General features: G+C 38.8%; 2 protein-coding genes across 2 annotated transcripts in view; both read left to right on the plus strand.

The window, feature by feature from the left end:
• The window catches only part of LOC139129208 (basement membrane-specific heparan sulfate proteoglycan core protein-like), a 14,451-nt gene extending 9,295 nt beyond the window's left edge, over positions 1-5,156 (plus strand). The window contains exons 7-13 of the mRNA XM_070694848.1: positions 102-365; positions 826-1,092; positions 2,284-2,547; positions 3,096-3,362; positions 3,480-3,743; positions 4,264-4,527; positions 4,828-5,156. Coding sequence (XP_070550949.1) covers positions 102-365; positions 826-1,092; positions 2,284-2,547; positions 3,096-3,362; positions 3,480-3,743; positions 4,264-4,527; positions 4,828-5,156 — 1,919 coding nt within the window. The remainder of the gene's footprint in view (positions 1-101; positions 366-825; positions 1,093-2,283; positions 2,548-3,095; positions 3,363-3,479; positions 3,744-4,263; positions 4,528-4,827) is intronic.
• Positions 5,157-5,848: 692 nt separating this feature from the next.
• LOC139129856 (hemicentin-1-like) lies at positions 5,849-22,138 on the plus strand. Its single transcript, XM_070695535.1, has 16 exons — positions 5,849-6,110; positions 6,731-6,994; positions 7,587-7,850; positions 8,274-8,537; positions 10,420-10,683; positions 11,269-11,532; positions 12,133-12,396; positions 12,924-13,181; positions 14,399-14,656; positions 15,667-15,951; positions 16,734-17,048; positions 17,680-17,802; positions 19,688-19,706; positions 20,000-20,076; positions 20,356-20,402; positions 20,737-22,138. The coding sequence occupies exons 1-16, from the start codon at positions 6,104-6,106 to the stop codon at positions 20,857-20,859; spliced, it is 3,096 nt and encodes a 1,031-aa protein (XP_070551636.1). The 5' UTR covers positions 5,849-6,103; the 3' UTR covers positions 20,860-22,138.
• Positions 22,139-23,222: the final 1,084 nt, after the last annotated feature.

Genomic DNA, 23,222 nt, shown 5'->3' on the forward strand with positions numbered 1-23,222 from the left:
CGTACGATCGGTAATTATAAAAGTACACGTATGCTACTTTAAACGAATTTCTGTTATAACAGTTCAGAAATTGATCATTCTGTTTGAAATCATTTTTTTAGATATATCCGATGTTGTCATACATTTTGAGAATTACGGTACGGTCATTGAGGGTCACAAATACTACGCAAACTGCACCGCCGACGCAAACCCAACCGCCGTTATCTCATGGACCACACCCGATGGTGACGTCACGTTCACTGAAGAATTGGCAAAAGAAGATGCTCGGAGGGCAGACAGCGGTAACTACACTTGCACAGCAAAAGTAACCTACTGGGACGGGACAGTCGAAGTGACGCAGACCGGTTTCTATCTCGATGTACAATGTAGGTAATTCCACGAGAATATCTTAAAGACCCGCTAGTAATTATAGTAATCTTTGAAGTTCAAGTTCTTTTGTTTTTTATGTAATATACAGTTTCTCGGTATAATACCCAAATCATGTCGAACTGCGTTGTGTTGCCTGTTGTCCACTGAACTCAGTAGGGGGCTAAAATTCGTCGCATATTTTCCACTGCCATTTTTGGAAGGTATATTTACATTACTTTTGTTATTCTCAGCTGACAATAATTAAAAACCTCATAATTTTCTAGATAAAAGCTGTTGAGACGCTGCCTCTTTGAATGCCATGCCAGTTTTGACTTTTGGGTAACTTTATAACTATAAGTAGCTTTGTCTACATCAAAACGTCCGCAAAGCCCAGTTATTTGCTCGTTCCAAGAGACAGCAATATTGCTAGTGGTGTGATCGATATTTCTCTAAAACAAAGAGAACTTTGTCCTGCAGATCAACCCGAAGTGACGATCATCGACCAAAGTAACGGCAAGTCAATCGAAGGTGACCGATACGACGCCGTATGCCAGGTTGAATCGAACCCAGATTCCGACGTCGTCTGGCTAGACCCCGACGACAATGTTGTCGCCTCCTCTCCTCAACTGACCTTCGACGCCATACGCGTAGAGAATTCAGGCACATACACCTGTCAAGCCAGCAATACATTCTGGGATGGGTCGATAGGCACCCGCAACGCAACAATTTTTATCGACGTACAATGTAAGTATAATCATGCTATTTTATGGTATTAGTTACATACCAGTATATAGTTAATGTTTTCAACATTGGTATTAAGTAAAATCAACTGACACACACACACACACACACACACACCACACACACACACACACACACACACACACACACACACACATATATATATATAATATATATATATATATATATATATATATATATATATATATATATATATATATATATATATATGGCTTACTATGTGCTGCTAAGAGAAGAAAATCGATTCAAGCATATCCGTTTATACTTAAGTTGGTCTAAAATCAGTACAAACTGTTGCATCTTGTTGCCATCTTCCTTTGATTGCTCACTTTTATTTTTCTTTTCCCTATTTACATGGCACCGTTGTTAAGTGCAGCCGTACAAGAAAATAAATTGGCATTGTGTGTTACCGTTGGCAAGCTCTCAGAGATTGGAGTGGCTCAGTCGGTATTTTTTTTGTATTAATATTCCAATATGATCCGTCTGTTATGACAGAAAAATACGGCGTAGTCAGCGATTTTCTGTAAAATAATTGATTAAACTAACAAAAAAACAGGCTGTGAATTAAGCAAAAAATACTTATCTTAGCATAGACGGCACAAACTCCTAGTCTCCAGAGGGTTGAGTCCAGGCACACTGATGAGTGAGGAAGTCCTTTGGCTTGCAAGCTTTAGGTTGTGGTCCAAACAGTGCAGATTTTAGAGAGCAAAACATTGAGCAAATCCAGCGTGAATGAAGGTCTTGAAAAATCTAAAAAGTCTTGAAGTAAGCACTGACGTGATCCCTAACAGTCTAACTAAAACCCTGTATCGTCCCGTGTTAATACTAAAATGATTCTATCTTGGGGAATACTAACAATTTTAGAATTTCTATTGATATGCTAATAACTGCTCAAAATTATAATTTCTATTGATATTCTAATTACTTTTCTAAAAATATCTTCACTTGTAGTAAACATGACTTTCAAGAAAGTTCTAACCATAACTGATTAAACTCAAGGTCATGGAGGAGGACGCCCTTCAGAAGAGCAAAATTAGACAACATTAATATTTTAGAAAATGAGCGGAAACGTTTAAGGTCGGATGCTTTTAAAGAGGGCATGTCACGTTACCAGAAACACGCACATTTTTTGTCTTGCCATAAATAACGGTATGTCTACTTCTTGATTTTAAGATATATCCGACGCGGTCGTTTTCTCTGAAAATGACGGCACGGTCATCGAGGGAAGGCCGTTTTATGCGAACTGTTCAGTCGAAGCCAACCCGATCGCCGAAATGTCATGGTTGACGCCTTTTCAGAATACGATCGTTGGCGATATTCTGCATATCGACAAGACCAGTCGCACTGACAGCGGTAACTACACCTGTGTCGGCAGCGTTACGTTCTGGAACGGTACCGTCGACGAAAGCCGCTCAACGATTCTCTTGGGCGTGCAATGTAAGTAGAGTTCGTATGCGTGCCCACAGAACTTTGAGCTTAATGCCAAACTAATCATTTGACAATTTTAATATACATACAGTCATACATACTGTAAGTACGTACATACCTACATGCTTTACCTACATATTTTATATGTACTACAAGTTTGCCTGCCTGCCTGCCTATATGTTCTTACCTACCTACCTACCTACCTACCTACCTACCTACCTACCTACCTACCTACCTACCTACCTACCTACCTACCTACCTACCTACCTACCTACCTACCTACCTACCTACCTACCTACCTACCTACCTACCTACCTACCTACCTACCTACCTACCTACCTACCTACCTACCTACCTACCTACCTACCTACCTACCTACCTACCTGCATACATCTGTTTGGAGCCAAACTACAACTTTAACGAAGTAAAAAAAACAAAAACATGACAGTTCGAAAGCAAAACATTTAGAGTGTATGCATAACATTGATGATTCTTGATACTCGGTATACACCTGTGAGTAATACTTAAAGCGTCGGTACCTCGATTTCTCTGAATAGATTCGCCAAATGTTGACATTGAACAAGCAAGTGGAGGTAAAGTACTAGAGGGAGAGCGTTTCATTGCAGAGTGTACGGCCGAGGCGAACCCTGACCCCGACACAGTATGGCAGGACCCGAATGGGCTTGTCATCAGCTTTGATAACACCCTCGTTATCGACAACACTCGTCTAGAAGACGGCGGTGTACACACCTGTCTCGCAAACAACACTTTTTGGGACGGCTCGGTCGGAAGTGGAAATTCAACAATTTTCGTAGACGTTCAGTGTAAGTATTCACTAATATTTGTTCATAAAACAGGTTCAGAGGCTAAGCTATACCTTTCTGTAGTTTCCAGCTTTTTTCTTCGTCTGTGTTTAACGAGCTACCCGTGTGCTACCTCAGATTTAACAGATGCGGTTATCAACTATGGAAGCGGCGGTAGGGTCATAGAAGGTCAGACGTATTACGCAAATTGCTCAGCTGATGCGAACCCCGCTGCAGAGATCTGGTGGCGTAAAGCTGACGGAGAGACGATCCTAAGTGAGTACGTAGAGATTGATGAGGCTGATAAAACTGACGGTGGCAATTACACTTGCATAGCGACAACGGCATTCTGGGATGGAACCGAAGGACAGTCGGAGTCATCATTCTATTTAGATGTACAGTGTAAGTAATTTACAAAAAAACAATAGAGTCAATCATCATCATCATTATCATCATCATCATCGTCATCATCACCATCAGTCAATTCCTCTACCATCATCACAGTCACCAGCATCGTACGGTCGTTTATACTCAATATAAAATAAAATTCACGTGAAAAAGATGCAAACAGCAAATAATGGCCAATTTAGAGGCAACGCAAAAGAACCACCAGCACTATATGTCATACAGGAAAATGAAATAAGCAGCGTCCCAGACTCTTTCTTATAGTCTTGTATCTCTTAAAATTACTTTTTTCACCGTAATCGTGGCACTGCCGTCATTGTTTTTCGTTAAATCTTCACTTCCGAAACAGTGCATGAGATTTGTTGAATATTGTCGTCTTCAAATAAACTTGAACGACGACACAGCATGCCACCACTTCACTACAGAAAGTAATGCAATACGCAGTTTAACACTTGTAGCCTCTCTGAAGTTGAGCGAAAACAAGCCCTTATAACTTTATGTGTTTTATTAAAACTAGATATATCTGATGTCCATATATACGAGGAAAACGAAGGTAAGGTCATTGAAGGTCAGGGATTCTATGCAAACTGTTCGTCAGACGCGAACCCGACCGCCGTAATCGCATGGCGGACGCCGACAGGTGGATCCATCGACGGCGCCGAGCTCATGATCGAACAAGCTGAGAGAACAGACGGCGGTAGTTACGTTTGTACTGCCAGCACGACATACTGGGACGGGAGCAGTGATCAGAGTGAATCCGATGTGTTCGTAGATGTACAATGTGAGTGAATTATTTTCTGTTGTATGTGAAACATGTATGTATGTATGTATGTATGTATGTATGTATGTATGTATGTATGTATGTATGTATGTATGTATGTATGTATGTATGTATGTATGTATGTATGTATGTATGTATGTATGTATGTATGTATGTATGTATGTATGTATGTATGTATGTATGTATGTATGTATGTATGTATGTACGAATGAATGTAATACTTGTAGGTCAGTAACTAACTTTACTACATTTTTCTAGTCGTTCGCTAAATGGTTTTCGATTGTTGCTGACTTCTTTCAGATCTTCACGAAATTTCTATATTTAACGAGAACGATGGCAAGGTAATCGAAGGTCAAACCTATTACGCTAATTGTTCGGCTGATTCAAACCCGACTGCCGACATCTCTTGGCTGACCCCGGATGGAGGACAGACACCCGGCGAGGAGTTGCAGCTCGAACAGGCATCACGGACTGACAGCGGTGACTACAGATGTACTGCGACCGTCACATACTGGGACAAGACGGAAGTATCCGATGAGAAAAGCGTTATCGTGGATGTTCAATGTGAGAATTCATTGACCTTTCTCCTTTTTACACTTAATGTTTATCTCGCAATCACATCCAGGTAGTGAAATGTGAGCCGTTATAAAGATGGGCTTCAATTTAGTGTGCCTAATATTTATTAGGGAAATGAAATGAATTATTGATACTTGTTAGAGACTACCAATGTTTGCTGTGGGGTCAATTTGTTGTAACATAGGTTATCGAGATCATATCGTGTCGCCTACTAGTATAAACAACGGGTTGAAAAGTGTATCAGCTGAACGTCGAATTTCAGTTGACGCCCTACTTGTAAAGATTACTTGTCAAGAGCAACCAACCAGTCCGTTTCGAGAAACTGTGACCAGGTGTGTATCCGGACATGCATGCGCTGTTTCGAGTATTGAAGTGAAAATTGGAACGAGGATCGAAGGCTATGTGGAAGTAATCTTTGCTACTACGACTGAAAATTCTCCCGTCCTTTCCCGCTTGTTTTTGCTTTCCTCACATAGTTCTGCTCGCACCTATGAGGTCCTGTTCTCAATGCTAAATCATCCAACCACCCTCTCTCCGCCACACAATTAGCCCTCCAGTCAATGTATTAAGACATAGTCCGTACCATAACCATTGCAATTTTCGGCTACTCAAAGTTATCCTTTGCAAGAAGTGGTTCCCGTAAGAGGACACATGTCTGCCCTCTCACCATGAAACCATTCATGAACATTGTCTTTCATGATTGGCTTTGCTGATTGTCCCTGACACTTATTAATTTGCACAACAGATGTATCTGATGTTCTAATTTACGATAAAACCAATGGCAAGGTTATTGAAGGTCATACGTATTATGCAAATTGTTCATCGGAGGCAAACCCGGAGGCTGTGTTCACCTGGTTGACGCCTGGCGGTGACATGATTCCCGGTGTAGAGTTGAACATCGATCAGACAGTCCGAGCGGACAGCGGCGAGTACGTGTGTTCAGCCAACACAACGTACTGGGACGGAACGGTCGACCACAGGAACTCTACTCTTCTGCTAGATGCAGTGTGAGTACTCATCCAATAACAATTATGAAAAATACACAGCCTTGTCCTGAGAGAGAGAGAGAGAGAGAGAGAGGAGAGAGAGAGAGAGAGAGAGAGAGAGAGAGAGAGAGAGAGAGAGAGAGAGAGAGTGTGTGTGTGTGTGTGTGTTACATGACGGATATTTCAGCAAAGAAAAGTGTGTACTGACGTTGACCTATTTTAGCTTCCTTTATCTCAGCGACGGCGAGTTGGCAGGCAATGTTTATTTGGTGATTGCATGGTAAATCAAACAAGATAACGCTTTCGTTTGGATTGTTCGCGCTTTGAAAAGAAATTCCAAGGAATCTTAATGTTACCAAGAATAAAAAAGGGGGTGGGGCGGGGCGTGGCGATTGTAACAGTTAACATCTTTTGCTCTTTTCAGCACTTGTTTAATGTTTTAATTTTCACAAAAGACAAGATACTAAGTCACTAGTAAAGCTTACTTTTCTCTGTTATCTTCATTGATGAGTCTACCCAAGATATGTCCAAACCCCCCTCCCCCCGATGTGAGATTTGAAATGTTTCGAAATCAGTGGCTTGTGTTGCTGTATTGCGGTGTTAAAGTAAATGCAGACCAATCGTTTATTTTAAATATCTAGATATATCAGACGTGGAAATCGATGAAGACAGCAATGGCAAGGTCATTCAAGGCCATCCGTATACTGCGAATTGCTCATCCGATGCTAACCCCGTCGCCGCTGTCACGTGGTCGACTCCAGCGGGAGATATTGTCGAAAACGGGCTCCTGGAGTTTTCGTCTACGGAACGCTCTGATAGCGGTGATTACATCTGTGGAGCTAACATCACCTACTGGGATGGTACCAGTGACTACAGGCATTCTACATTACACGTAGACGTACAATGTAAGTCATCCATTCATTTTTGCTATATTCCTTATTTTGGATTTTCCTTCCGTTCGATTCGTAACTCTCAGGCACAAGTAGCTGCAATTTTTGATGATTTCTACTATTTTTTGTTTATAATGTCTACTGCAATTTCTTGTTTTACACCATAAAGCATTTTTGATATATACAGTGTTTAGCTTGTAAAACCATTTTACACCTGTGTAGACAGCATTGTTATTGTTGGCAGATAAATTCTGTTTCGGGCTAAACTTTAAATGTAAGCAGTACTTACACACACGGACGCTTTGTTGACAAAATAAACATTGTCTCAACATGTTTTGGGGAGCAAATCAAGTTCTTACAATTAATATTTAAAAACATATATAGCGCCAAAAAATCACAAAAAGTAAATAGTATTGGAGCTTTCAAACATCAGGGGTGATTCAATATTAAAAGACCAGCGATATGGCCGAGCGGTCCATGCCATTATGTTGTACTCGACGTGCAAGATAGCAATAATCAAGGCATGAAGTGGGCGGCGGTATATTATTTTAGCTTTTCTGGAATTTTTCGAGAATGCGCCAAATGAGGTGATTTTCCTCTACAATAGATATAGCCGACGTCGAAATTTTCGACCACAGCGGCGGCAAGGTCGTAGAAGGTCATCGATATTGGGCGAACTGCTCGAGCGATGCCAACCCCGCCGCCTCTGTCTCGTGGCTTTCGCCCGACGGAGAGCGACGCCCGGACGAAGAGTTGGTCATCGAACGGAGTGAGCGAAGCCACAGTGGTGAATACGCATGCGTCGCTGATACGGTGTACTGGGACGGTACAGGCGACAGAAGAAATTCAACGATACACCTCGATGTGCAATGTAAGTTAATTATCCGGCCATTGGTAGACAATGGCAGCTGACAGTGCGCACTCTCAGTGTTCTCTGTGTATAGTGTATTGCAACTGAAATAAAATATTATCATCGTGTTACATACTGGAAAATGCGATTCTACGAATTTTGTCCCTGCAACACATACTCTTTGAAAAAAAAAGCGAAACACGCATGAGGATAATTTAAAAGATATGCGTTTTTGAATACCAGTTTCCTAAAATTAGAGTTGGTATCTTGAAGGAATTGTTTTTTTTATTTTATTTTTTTTGGATGGGATCCATAAAATACATTTACGGGTTTTTGAAAATGCGGGACAAATGTCTTTGAAGTCGGTGGATTTTTCAGGATGAGGTCGCTTTTCTGGATACACTGCAACCTTTGATTTGACCAATTGTATATCGTTTGCTTCAGACTTATCTTCGGCTGAAATTTACGACGAAAGCAGTGGCAAGGTAATTCAAGGTCATCCTTACTACGCAAACTGCTCAGCAGTCTCCAACCCTACAGCTATCATTTCCTGGATGACGCCGGAAGGAGACACGCTATTTGACCCGGAACTTTGGTTTGAAAACACCACCCGAAGCGACGATGGCGATTACAAATGTAGGGCAAACGTGACCTTCTGGGATGGGTCTGTCGCTGGCGAGGCGTCAACCGTGTACCTGGACGTACAGTGTGAGTAAATCCGTTTACGTTCTGAGGTGGCTATACGCGCAGGTAACCGAACGCCGATGGCATGACCCGCAAAACGAGACAATACAGGTGCAGCCAACGGAGCTATTCATTGAAAAAGCTATTCCAGGAGAAGTTTTTGAGGGCAGGGGAAATTTCAATTTTGCTTGGGCAGGGCATATCGGCAGGGGAGCAAATTAAGTTTTTTTTTGTCGGGCAGGGCAGATATCGGTTGACTGTCCCTGGGACAGGGTTTGGCGAAAGACGATCAGAGAGGGGAAGCTACTTTTAAAACTGGAACAGGGGAAGTTGAGCCGTGGTTTTTCCGGTAGAAAACCACTGCAGTATGTGTCTGCATTGGAATGTTCATTTTTAGGGGAATTTTTTTCACAGGGCAGGGGAAAAGCGATAGGTTTTTTTTCATCACAGGGTAGGGTAGCTTCATGTCTGCAGGGAAATGGAATGAAAGATATTTAGGGGAGTTTTTCCAGGACAGGGCAAATCGGCAAGTTTTTTTTCGCCAAAGGGCAGAGGAGCTTAAAAAATGGCAGCGGGGAGGGGAAACAGGCAAACATAAGTGGGGAATAGGTGAAAATGAAGTTTGAGTGGGGGGGGGGGGTTAAGTCGAAATTTTTGCAGTGGGAGGGCAAATTATGAATAGCTAATTAATGACCCTCACGACTTAAAATTAATCAGTTCACATTACTTGTCATGCACAATTTATCTTGTCATAGTAAACAGCCCTTTAATAGAGCATTGTTCGTTGGCTGCACCTGACAATATTGCGGGACTGGTGAGTGATGTCACGGCGTGTCGGTCAACGGGTGAATAAATTTTGTTTTCGAAACCGTTTTTGTGTACGAGTGGTATGTTATTGATCGTATCAGTATTGGCGACACAAAAGCTTCCGACATTTTTTGACTATTTAAAGTTTCGATTAAAAAAACAATGTGACTCATTGTGGGGCGCGGTACATACGAGGGACTTGGAATGTGAAATACTGTCACATTGAAGCATCCTCACGCACAACCATGATAATTACATTTTTTGCACAAATTATAAGGCAAGTCAAATTCACACACCCTCATATATTTTTTTCCGATCCAAAATATGTATCAGCATTTTCAAACCCAAAAGCTAATTTGATTTTTTTTATTCTTTATTCTGGTCAAAGCTAGTGAAAAATATGCAAATCTTTATTGAACGCAGCACAATAAATACCGGGCGAACTGAAAACGACTTAAAAAGTAACATTAACAATAAAATGCATCAGGAAACGGCAATGTAAAATAAAACATAAGAAAAAAGAATGACGCAGTGGGTTTTTCTGTCATGTATGTTGACTCCTGTTAAGAAATTGGGAAACATGAATTAGTGAACTGTCGTTTTCCTCTAAAGTAGTAAATTTACAATTCAAATATAATGCTTTCAAGTTTTTAATTGTCAATTAGACCATACTACACCCGCATTAAACTCGGTATCGAACCATGATTAATATCATTCTTCGTCATGTTATAGAAGTCATGTTTGACTATTTGCCTTATTAGTCCAGGAAAGCATTTTATTAAAAACTGTTATTCGATGATGATGACGACGATATAATATAATATAAAGCTCTAAGTTCTGGTAAAACTAGATGATGATGATGATGATGATGATGATGATGATGATGATGATGATGATGATGATTGTGGAAGTGATGATGTCAATGTTGTTGTTATTGTTGTTGTTATCCGTTGTGGTGGTGGTGATGATATGATGATGATATGGTGCTTCGTGATGATTATTATCTTAATGATCATATGCATCGTTTCTAAAGAATTTTGTACTGCTAGCTTGGTTTTAATATCCTGCCATCCATATGTTTCCCTCAACCTTTACATAGATTTGAGTGAAATAGTCATTTACATGGACGGGGCTGGAAAAGTTATAGAAGGGCAACGATTTTATGCAAACTGTTCAGCCGATGCCAACCCGATGGCGGGGATCTCCTGGTGGACAGCTAGCAACCAAATACAACACGGTGGAGAGTTGATAATTCCCGAGGCAGAGAGAGACGACCGTGGTCACTACACTTGCAAAGTTAACGTTACCTACTGGGATGGCAGTGTCGACCAAAATGAATCTGAAGTTTTCATTGAAGTACAGTGTAAGATATGTTTTGTATATTTACTATCATCTTCCTTACTTTTGTATGTTTCGTAGCACAAGAACTAAATACAGACAGACATACATACATGCATACATACATACATACATACATACACACATACATACATACATACATACATACATACATACATACATACATACATACATACATACATACATACATACATACATACATACATACATACATACATACATACATACATACATACATACATACATACATACATACATACATACATACATACATACATACATACATACATACATACATACATACATACATACATACATACATACATACTTACATTAATGCATGCTTACATACATACATCATAGATACAGAGATACATATATACATGTTGACAGACATATATTTACAGACATAATTCTATTTAGATACAAACTTTATTCTTTTGAGTTGTGATTTCTATGCAAGAAGCACAGAAATCAACAAACAAACACACAAATGCAAACACATAAACAGGCAAACAAACAAGCGACTTCGAAAATTAGGAAGCAAAAAGTAATCTGAAACCTTTTCGCCCACATTTCGTACTTCCAGATATGTCTGATGTCGTCATCGAAGACGAAAGCCAAGGAAAGATAATAGAAGGACACACATATCGTGCAAACTGCTCAGCAGACGCAAATCCAACCGCTGTTATTGCCTGGGTTACTCCAAAAATGGAAGTTCATGAGTCTGAATTGCTAGAAATTGCGCCAGCAAAGCGAAATGACACCGGTAACTACACATGCGAAGCGAGCACTGAATTCTGGGATGCATCAGATGACCTGAGAAAGGCGTCTGTGTTTGTAGACGTACAATGTAAGCTTAAAACACGTGTTATTAGTTAGTTGGCTTCTATCTTTGTTGCAATTTTAGTGTCCCTGTTACAGGTAATTGTCACTGACCAATTATGTTTGTTTTTTTCCATTTAAGATGATATGCACCTCGAAAGTAAAAGACCTAAACTTTTGCTCGAACTTTCGTCGGTGAATTTTTCAGCCGTTTTCTTTCAAAATAAAGAATAAAAATCGGGGTTAACGGAACAAATTTTGGTACTAGGGAAACAAATTACCCCAGATTTACAGATACCGGAAATTCAAAACGGCCGCCATCCCTGTGTTAACTCTATTGAGAAAAATAAAATCTTCGATTTTCGAAAAACTAAGATGGCAAAAAGTTTTGTCACCAAGAGCTTTAAAATGAACCCCCCATAAGTGGTATATCAGAATAAAATTATAGAAGTTTTAAAGAATATCTGTCCCCGAGGCACGTTCTACCTTAAATATGTGACTGTAATTTTGTGAGAGATGATTATGCAGACGTAAAGGGGTCGGTATATTTAATCGATGAAGTCTGGTTTATTAATGCCCTCAAAATTTAACAATCTGATTCGCTTTGTAACATGGTTTTATTTTCAAGACTCGCCATCCGTTGAGGTACAACATTCAATAACACTCATAGAAAATGAAAACATAACACTGATCTGTGACGTCATTGATGCCAACCCAGCGGACGTCAGTTTGATCTGGACTCTCGTCGACGGCACTGAGTATAACACGGGGATAGTGGAACTCTCCAACGTCGGGAGGTCTTTACACGGGAGCCAAATCTGCAACGCGACGAACACCTTCTACGACGGAACACGGGGACATGATAGCGGCGTGACAAACTTAGACATACAATGTAAGCGTGACCTATTTGCCCATTAATCAACTTCTCGTTTTCTTTATATCCCTTTGTCTGATACTTGAAGGAACCCTCAATTGCGAGAAATTCTTGTACATTCATACACATTGTTTTGCAATTCGATTTTTACAGTCTTAAATTGAAATCTGTAGGATGACCTGTTAATATTCAGGCTCGGTTCCGCCAGATTGTGACAATTGAGCCGTCAGTCTTTAGTAGGCTAAATATAGTAAATTGTACATATTTATGAATAAAATGAGCGAAACACTAAAAATTTGATGCAGAGTAGTAATATCATGATATTGATAATTGCCTTTTATCTTTATTACATAAACTTAACTCACAAAATTATTATAGCGATTAAACTCAATTGTAAAGTTAAAAGGCCAATATCCATACCGGCTGTATTTTGTTTCCCCCTCCCGGAAATATTATAGTTCAGTCGGTAACTTACTACAATTTTTAAATGTTTTATAGATGATTCAAAATGTACTTGATTCAAAACATATTTTTCAAATGATCAGATTCTCCTGAAATTGCGGATAGCGATTTAACGCGTATAGAGGGAGAGACTGCCACCCTGGTGTGTGTGGTTGAAGCCAACCCCGACCCAAGTACGTACTCATGGACCAAGGACGAAGTCAAGGTGTCCGATCAAAAGACATTCAGTATCGAAAATGTCAGTCGTGCCGATGACGGAGGCTACGTCTGTACGGCAACGACCGAATTCCACGATGGAACAACGGGTTCCGGGCAGGGTATGACACGACTCTTTGTCCAATGTGAGTTGAATCTTCCGTTACGCTTATCAATTTCAAGATAACACACAGATTAAAACGAAATCAGACAAAGAATGACAATGGCTAGTAGGAACGACAATTATGGTAATGATGATAAGCAGGGAATTTTCGAGAATTACTCGGATTCCATCGATATCGAAATCCCACACACTGTGCAATTATCTTTAACCACGCACATGGATGAAAACAAATCTTCAAGATTAGGACAGAGAGAAAAAATAATTGTTAATCGGAATCTCCGCTTGGAATTTGTTATTTTGATTTCGGCCAATTCATACTTCTGCATTGTAAATACTTTGTTACCCAGCCCTACACTTCATCGGGTTTTCAAAGGCCTGTGCAAACACCGACTGTAGGCCTATATATATTCGCTATTGTTTAGAAATATAGTGTTGAAATCAATAACCAGTATCAATGTATCTTGTCTGAGATATTTCTTGTTAGCCTAAAAGGGGAAAAGATTATTTTGCCTTGTCTGCATCTCGGCAAAAAAGTGCGAACGACCGCGGTTACCTTTGGCCTAAAAAATACAGATTTTTTTTTCTCTCTGGCCTTATGTTAGTGCTATGCTGTGAATTCACACACTAGCCACTCCTGCTATTGTTTCACGAAGTTAGTTTTTATCAGCGTTCTTCCTTTATCATAATTTGCGTTCCATTCTCTCAGTTCACGACAAAGTATGCCTTGAAGATAAATGCCGTGGCCGCATTTCACGAGTGTCAATATTGCCTCTGGTTGCCCATTGTTGTGGTGTAATAACAGTTTGCCTTGAAAGATAATGACTTTGTATTGCCCGACTCATGATCTACAATCGTAATACAGTGTTGTGATATATGACATGATTTTGCAATTTGATTTATGGTATGATATGGCATGTTATGAAAATATACGATATGATATGATGTGATTTGATACGATATACACAGTCACTTTAATTTATTTTTTTGCTCCTTGTCTTTAAACAGAGGTCAGATCACTTTTCATTTTAACCTTCATAATTAATTACCTTAAAACCTGAATTTCTTTACTACTTATACTCTTCAATGTAAGCATACTGATTTTTCCTATTTCCCTATTTTGTCAGTCGCATGACTTTTTCAACTTTACATAATGCGTGTTATTGATATATGTATCTATGGATTCTTCTATGTCCCCATCTCTTGTTGCTGACGAGCTTTTCCCCTTCAACTACTGTTAAGATTCACCTGACGTTGAAGGCGACGAGTTGTCGTGCAAGGAAGGCGACGACATTACCTTACACTGCAAAGTCGACGCAAACCCGGAACCACATACATACACCTGGACAAAAGACGGTCAACGCCTGTCCGATCAACAGAACTACACCATTCAGGCAACTCATCGCGACGATGCTGGCGACTACAACTGCACAGCAATCAATCAATTCCACGATGGCGCAGAGGGCAAAGGTCACGCGGTGATCAAACTGGAGGTGCAATGTACGGTCACGCATTTAGACACATTCCATAGCCCACGCGCTTGTGTAATTATAGAAACGCGTAATACAAGCATTTCTTGCATTCGCCATAGCTACGTCATGTACCAAGCACCTTAACATAATGACCTACTTTACGAGTGTCGAATGAACTTACTAACACGAATTAAAGTGTGATGTTGAATATTAATACATGCTTGCGAATCGATATTGTTAATTAAATTCAATTGCAATTTGAGCGTGGCGCTGTTTCATATGTCACTACGCGTTTTTTTCTCGCCATTTAATCAATGTTATTTTCTTCATCAGACCCTTACAGGACTATTTGCAGCGAGTTGAAGTGAAGCCAGGCATTCCACCAGACTCATCATCTACACGAACCTTCAATGACCTTCCCATCGCCTTCATCGCAAATAATAGTCAATAACAAAATCACTAAATCTCACCATGTATATTAATATTTTTGCACATACAAACAAATTTCATTATACATTGTCTCATGATGTCGTTTAATTGCTCCTTTTACCCAACCACTGCATGGTAATACTGAGAAAGATCCCTCCTTCTACATATCACGCATATTAAATTTAACCAAATTTCATTTTCTTGCTGACACACTTTCCTGAATTGTCGATGACATGAAATGAAACGACGGACAGTGTTTATGTGGTAAATTGTGCGATCGCTTCCACGGATAATAAGTGACCTTATTAGTTATACTCTTATGTCATGTCTATTTGAGCTGATATGCTATAAGCATTTGATATAGAAAGTTAATATCCAAACGATGAAGTAGGCAATATTAAGACTATTTTGGTACAAATTTCCACATCAACATGACCAACGAGGTATCTTTCCTACATTTTTGCAATGTTTCTTAGCGTCATCGAATGTTTCAAGTTCTAAGTATTATCGAATGTTTTTAAGGGTAATTTGAAACTGCAGATTCTGCCGACTTCTTGTTTGAACGACAAGATATGGTACTACTTTTCTTTCATCTCTTTCGATTTGTAGATCTATCGACCATCGATATGGTTGTATCACCGTCCACGCAAGTTAACGAGGGTCAAGACGTTAGTATACGTTGTCGTGCAACCGACGGTAACCCTGACCCTTACGTCATGAGCCTGATCCGCGACCCCGACGAAACCTTGGCCGAAGAGGAGGCAAGCGAGCTGCAGTACGACATCGGGGCGATAGACAGGTCGCAGAGTGGTACCTATAGATGCCGTGCGAGCACGCGTTTTTACGACGGAAGTGAAGACATTTCCGAGGAAGAGCAAAATATCGTTGTACAGTGTAAGTACAATGAGTGTAACAGTCCGCAGGCCGGACTACTTTAGTTACGTACATCACCGTTGAAAATGTGAAAATCTGTATCACTGTCCCTCCCTCTTGATTGATATTGATCTCTGAGCGCAGCAGGAGCTTGCGATGACAATGATGCTGTTACGTCCATTTACTTGAATCTACCAGTACCTCTCTTAATATAATTTGTCAACCGAGTACAAGACGGAAGCAATCACTGCGCATAGTTGAAACGTTCAACTGTTAACCATGTTTTGACGGTAAACGCACGTCTTTATCTGTGCCAATATATAATTCTTTGTAATACCAGAATGCGTCATCCTGATTTACGCATGTCTGCAATTAAACCCGATTTACGGCCTTTATTTCATGACTTTTTTGTAATATCCCCTTCACGCCGTAATGAACCTTGGAAAGTGCACCCTCATGACAACAAACTAAACTCATTGATTTCTGGGGAGGCAGATGGCGGTGGCATCGTGGAGCCGATATATCTGTGGTATAATATTAGGCCATAGACTTACGTTTTTATTTTAGCAAATATCAGCAGTATTGATGGAATTGAGCAAACAGTAGTGTGTCTGGAAAGCTCAAAGCATAAATTTCGTTGACAGAATTTTGCATTTCGCAATCTTCACTCATGTTGAGTTGGAGCTCTCATTTCACGACTGTCCAGTACGTGGAAGCAGTACAGAGAATTTAAAACATTCTACAAACAATTACTTTATACTAGTAGTGTCACGCTTTGTAAGTTCAACTTTCTCGCTTAATAGACGTGCCAACGATCGCCGAGGAAGATCCAACAACATTCAAGGCGGAACTCAAAGACACAGTCACCTTGAATTGCACGGCAGACGGCGTTCCCACGCCGACGGTGACATGGTACGACCCAGGGGACAAAGAAATACCCGGAAACGAGGACAACAGAAAGATAACGACAGTTGAAGATGGCAGCATGGTCACCAGTAGCCTGGCCGTAACCGTCGTTGATGACTCATTTTACGGCAATTATTCATGTGTCGCTTCGAACGTCATAGGGGAAAGCAACAGACACGAACGAATCATTGAGGCACCGTCATCGACAGCCGGTATTTTTTGTCATATTTTATTAAACTCTGTACGCAGAGCGATTAGAATATGGTCTCTTATTACAGTTGTTGTTTCAAGTAGTCGATATCCTTATTCTTCTTTCAGTTTGCCATCCTATTTGTTTTTTACTCCAAATCCCTTCGTAGAATAACACGCTGACAACCTTTCTGCCGCAATCTATTAGTGGCAATGTAGCCCACTTATCTTTTAATTGAAGTTGTACAACATTTTTGCGCTACAATAAAAGCTTCATTTGGTACATTGTCTGTAAAAATAAAATTACAAACAGAGAAACGGCAAAAACTTAGAGAACCTGGTAATAGGGTCACTGAGTATTTGAAAGTACACTTCATATGATTTTTAATTACACAGACACACGAAACACAGACACACAGACACACAGACACAGACACAGACACGCATACACACACACACATATATCTATCTATCTATCTATCTATCTATATATATATATATATATATATATATGTATATTATGTTTGTATGTATCTATGTATGTATGTATCTATGTATGTATCTATGTACGTATGTGTAAACCTCAATAATTTTTTCAAAATTCTTATCTTCAAAAATAATTATTCTCTTCATCCGTTTTTTTGAATTTCGCAGAGCCCCTTTCAGGTGTAAATATTGCAGTGCTGGTCGGTGTGATTGTTTTAATTATTGTCATTTTTGTGGTTTTTGCCGTCGTAAGATACTATCGAAAAGAGAAGAAAAGGGACAAATACGAAGGTAAATATTAGTGCCAATAGCAAAGAAAAATCACACGTACAAACTAGCAATCGCGCGAGTCTTGGGAAAAGACTCAGGGATAATGTGCAGCATCTTGGAAGCTGTTATCCAATTAGTTAGGAGAATTGTACTGTTATAATTAAATAATACAAATAGAGTCCTTTAATTGATGTCAAAAGTGACAATCGACCACTTAGATATAGTCTTCCGAGCACGCTGCGCATCAGCAAAAGGCCCAAGCGTCAACCTCTTTTTAGTATAATGGCTATACTTATCTCAAATACATCTCTTTAGGTATTCTATTAGGACTGCGATTATTACATCACTATATTTGCCTGCTTATCAATTGAATCAATTTACATTTAGCTTCTAAATCGCATGGCTTCTTTGAAAACCTTGATCTATAGCTTTTAAGATTGCTTATCATAATTGTTTTATCATTTATAATTTTATGATTGTTCGTTTTCTTTTTCTTTTTTTGCATAACGGAAGTTGCATGCAGTAAGTTTAATAAAGTAATGTAGTCCTAGTCTATTTCTTTAACAAAAAATTTCACTTATCATTACCTGCTGGCCCGTTGTACAGATCATACACAGTGATTCTTTAGTTTTTTAAGATTTTTATTGGTAAAAATAGGCATTCGTTACATCGCTTGTCGTCATACATGGTGTTAACGATATCTTTAAACTGCATGCCCCCCCTCCCCCCTCCCGGAAACATTCATGCTCAGATGACATCACGGTGATATATCTCAAGCAAACGTGGGCGGCGATCTAAAGGGATCTCATTCGATCAACACTATGCAGTGGCTTATTTCTAACAAATTTATTTGTTTATAGTTCTTATTTCCAAACAATTGTCCAAGGATTTAATGAAACCTTGCTTTCATTTCTTGATGTTGACTGGTAAGAAGTGAAAAAACAACAAAAACAATTCAACGTATCTTGACATTGACTTCCATATTGAAGTTGATAAGAATATTAGCACTCAGTTTTCCTAGAACAATAACATCGAAACCTCTACGAATGCAACTTTATCGTGAAACTAATCATAGATATTTCGACGCCATTTAAGATGTTCAACAAAATTCATTCATTACATTCCTAAAGACTCCTGTCTCTGATTTAAATCCAGATTTTCAAAACCAGAATCATTGGATAAAATATTCCCAATCGAAAAAATCAGACAGACGCCATACTATCATGATTTCATTGACACGCATCAATGACATTATATTAGGTTTCGTAAGGTACAACACCGCAATATCTATGGCGAAAACGGTGATGATTATAGATGTACTTTTTGTTTGCGGTTGTTCATTCAGAGTGTGCGATTTTAGCATAGAGGTAGGGGATATGTATGTTCTTATTTAAACGGACTGGTACATAATTAGGCATATCCTCTGATCACTTGGTAAAATGACTCTGAAAAGTGCTTGAATTAGTAAGTGTTCATCTTTAATACCCTGTAAGCTTGTTCGATTTTGTGTATATAATAGAATTAGACTAGCAAAGCAGATAAGAACGAGACCGGAACTGATTTTGTAAAATTGGATCTTCATCTTATTCAAATATCTCAAAAGTGTTACTAGGCACCCCATTGCTGAATTTTGCATTATTAAAAATTACTCATAAAAGCAATTGTATAAATTAACAAGAAAAGCAGATGAGCTTCAATTGCAGACTAAACTGACATCACTTCCCTCTCCAATGATCCCAAAGTAGTTCAACATTAATATTAAAAACATTAAACGGGTGTCTCGTTTCCATTCTAGCAGTGTGTCTGTGGAAAATGTCACCTAATATATCCAACACCTTTCAAAATACAGATACATTTCAGATTACTTTTCTATCTCCTGTTTTTTACTTTTTCGGTTTGTTTTCAGCCAGTAAGAAAGAGCAGAGGTAAGCTACCCATCTTATTTTTTATTTTTTTGTGTATGTGTATTTACTCTTATCTTATCTTATCTTTTCTCACATTTCTTTGTCGTAAAATAGCTGATTGTATCTTTGAGTCGCTCGTTTTCATGGAGTTTCTACTTGACACCCTGCTATTTCTTAAGAGGTCAATTATTTAGTCAGTATTGATTAACTTATGTCAGTTTTTAAAACCTCAAATTTTATATGACATCACCGGTAGTCAGTTTTGACGACCGATTATTATTTTTTCAAATTTAATAACTTTTATTCTTACACAGTACCCAAGGCAGATTAGAGCTGGATAAGATAGAAATTGATGGCAATGCCAATGAAGGAATGTCGGTGGTACCAGATGGTTAGTAGCATCCTCTGATTGTCAAGCATATTCCTATTCTAGCACTGTATGTTTTGAACAATGATATCAAGCTTCAATCTTTTTAACGCTACGTTTCCTCTCTCTTGAGTAAAGGCGTTTACTATATATGTTCGGCGACCGTTGAGAATAAAGTTGGACATAATATAGAAATCTTAAATTTTAATGATTCTGATTTATCGAAACTAAAATTAACAACAGTTATTATACATTCAAAGACGCTAGAATTAGATACAGTAAAACGTTTGTCTTATCTATTAGAAGCTGATGGATTGGCGACTTTCACGGGAGAGGCCAAAAATAATGAGGTGAGAATGTCAAAAGTTATTCTATATAATATTATACATTTTAAACGTGTTATTTATTCTCCCATACACATGTCGCTTGCCAGTCAATAGTCGTTAGAATTAAAATTCAAAGACACTGTATAAGTCCATGTAAGCCTGCGCGTATCGAATCACTTATACACATATGGCTGACTTCTAATTGTATATTGTGTGAACATTGAAGCAGGATTATTAGTAGCACGTAAAATGTCTGAATATGATCGTCCTGATATAAGTTTATAAGCAGATTTAATGCTGATACAATATATCTCACCAATGAAGTACGGCCGAGTGTTCATTTTCCGGTATTTTTCAGGATACGAACGGACTTGGCGACATCAATAATGAGACAGACGTAACCTTTGCAGGACAGGAATCAATGCCGAACGGCGAAACCGACCATTCTACTGTCGATGTCGAAGTTGATGGACAATTGTGATTTTTCTCCATCAGAAGTAACTTTTAACGTGTATTCCAGACGTTTCAAGATATTTTTCAAACTGCTTCATTTCTTATTCCAAAAATAGACTTTAGCAAAGTTCTATTTGACGAATAGCACTTTTAATGGCGTCATGCAATATAATGGTTGACAAATGAATTTCAACCCGGACAGGATTAACGTTGTGCATGTTGCACACAAGGCTTTGGATTTGCAATGCCTATACCGTTGATTTCCATCACACGAGAAAGAGAAAACGGAGGAATGCGCAAGCTTCAAGAATCTAAATAGAGTAAATTATTATCAAGGCCGTATAAGAGTACCCCCTACAAAATAAAGTCAGAAAATCTTCTTGCAAATAATTTTCAAGCATCATTATATTCCTTGCTTATCAGACATGACAAAGTGAATCGAACAGATTTTTGTCATTTTAACATAAATTGCTTCGATGCAATGGTGTAATCTACCTGCAGCTGCCACTATCTGAAGGAGACAACGTGATCTTCTTGTCATTTCCACTTACCTGATTCTTCCCGATATTTTTCCATGGAGAATGGTTATTTTCTGTATCAAATTGATTCTTGTATTTGTTTCAGAAACTCCTTAGCCCATGAAAGAAATCACTCGATACCAAACATTTAAATTCGCAGCAAACATATTTTGAAAGTGTTTCTCATTCACGTACATAAATTGAAACAAAAGAGGGGTATAATGATTGACTACATACTCTGTATCAACATAAGTTTTCATTCTACTTTCATTTATTTCGTTGTAACTTTACATTATAGTCATATAAATGCATATAAGATATGGTTTATGTGCCATGACATCGATTTACGCGATAAAGCTCTTTTTCATTTCGTACAAAAATATGTTTGCCCAGACAACCGGGCATATGAATCAGATGCAAGAACCATCATGTCTGGTGTTTTCCATAGAAGGGAATACGACAACAGTTGTGTGAAGGTCAGATAAGGCTTTATTAAGTTGATAATTGTTGTACACGTTTCCTTACATAAAGCAAGGTAACCAAGGATCAGTAGGCGTACCGCCTTTGAAGATTTTATGAAATTTTACTTTCATTCAGTCGGATCAATCACACAGTGCTAAGTACAGTATTTGTACTGTTTAGTTTAATTTCCATGATTGTAACCTCTCTGACTCTCATACCTCCGTGTGCCGTGAATGGAAACACCCCTATGCAAAGCCATTGCAGCTTTTTGATAGCTATCGTTTGTATTGAAAACTTATGGAAATATAAATTTAATACATTTTTATTAAAAAAAAACAGTATTTTTTTGTGTGTGTATATGAGAGAGAGAGAGAGAGAGAGAGAGAGAGAGAGAGAGAGAGAGAGAGAGAGAGAGAGAGAGAGAGAGAGAGAGAGAGAGAGAGAGAGAGAGAGAGAGAGAGAGAGAGGGTTGGTAGTAGAAGGCAAATTGTTTTTGTTAATTTGTTTTTGTATTTGCTTGTGTAATAAACAGTGCAAGCATCCCACGAGTCAGTAGTACAACTTTATAGGGAAGTAGTAGGGAGTTTCTACTAAATAATATCTCTATTGGAGTTAACATAAAACCATTTATATAAAGTCGGCGCCATATCAAATTGATAATGTCCATTTTCGTATTCTCGGTACCAGTTATTTATTTAAGTATCACACAAAAATCATTACATTCACGTATCCGTCTGTCAATGTCTCCGGAAAAGGAGGCATTTTTTTGGAAAAACCAACTCTCTCTCGATGTAACATTGTAGAAGTTATAAAGCGAAATTGTGCAACGACGGTAGACAAAATTGTCCTTCATTGTTACTGGGCGATACACAGCCGCTACCGTTGTGCCTTTAAAAGTCACTGACAAGCAATGTTGACAAAACGCTTTATCTCACACGCGGCTTTCCTCATCAAGACCATTATGTCTGAATTTCATTCCATTTCAAGACACTATTTGAAACATTTGAAGACAAAATGTAAGCATACATCACGAAATTAGTCTTACTGTACGATATAAATATCACAAAATACCTACTAAATTTGTTAAAATACATAATGCCAACATATTTACTTACTGTAACCTCTGAAACCTAGCAACGGATTGAGAATTGTCTCTGCGTTTTATCAAGTGCAGGCAAAGTTCGTGGACAATTGCTTATGCTAACACTTGAGAAACAGCCGACAATTGAGTATGAAACCTTACATATGTTCACACATTGGACATGCCGAGTGTACTGGCCCTGAATTTATATTTTGTAATTGATTCGTTTTCCCACCATGATATCGATCAACGGGTATTTCACTTCTTCTCTGCGCGCAATGATTATGCACTCTTCATGGCATGTATCATGTGTCAAAACTGCAGCCACGC

The sequence above is a fragment of the Ptychodera flava genome, chromosome 3 (genome assembly GCF_041260155.1).
Source record: "Ptychodera flava strain L36383 chromosome 3, AS_Pfla_20210202, whole genome shotgun sequence".
Classification (NCBI taxonomy): Eukaryota; Metazoa; Hemichordata; class Enteropneusta; family Ptychoderidae; genus Ptychodera; species Ptychodera flava.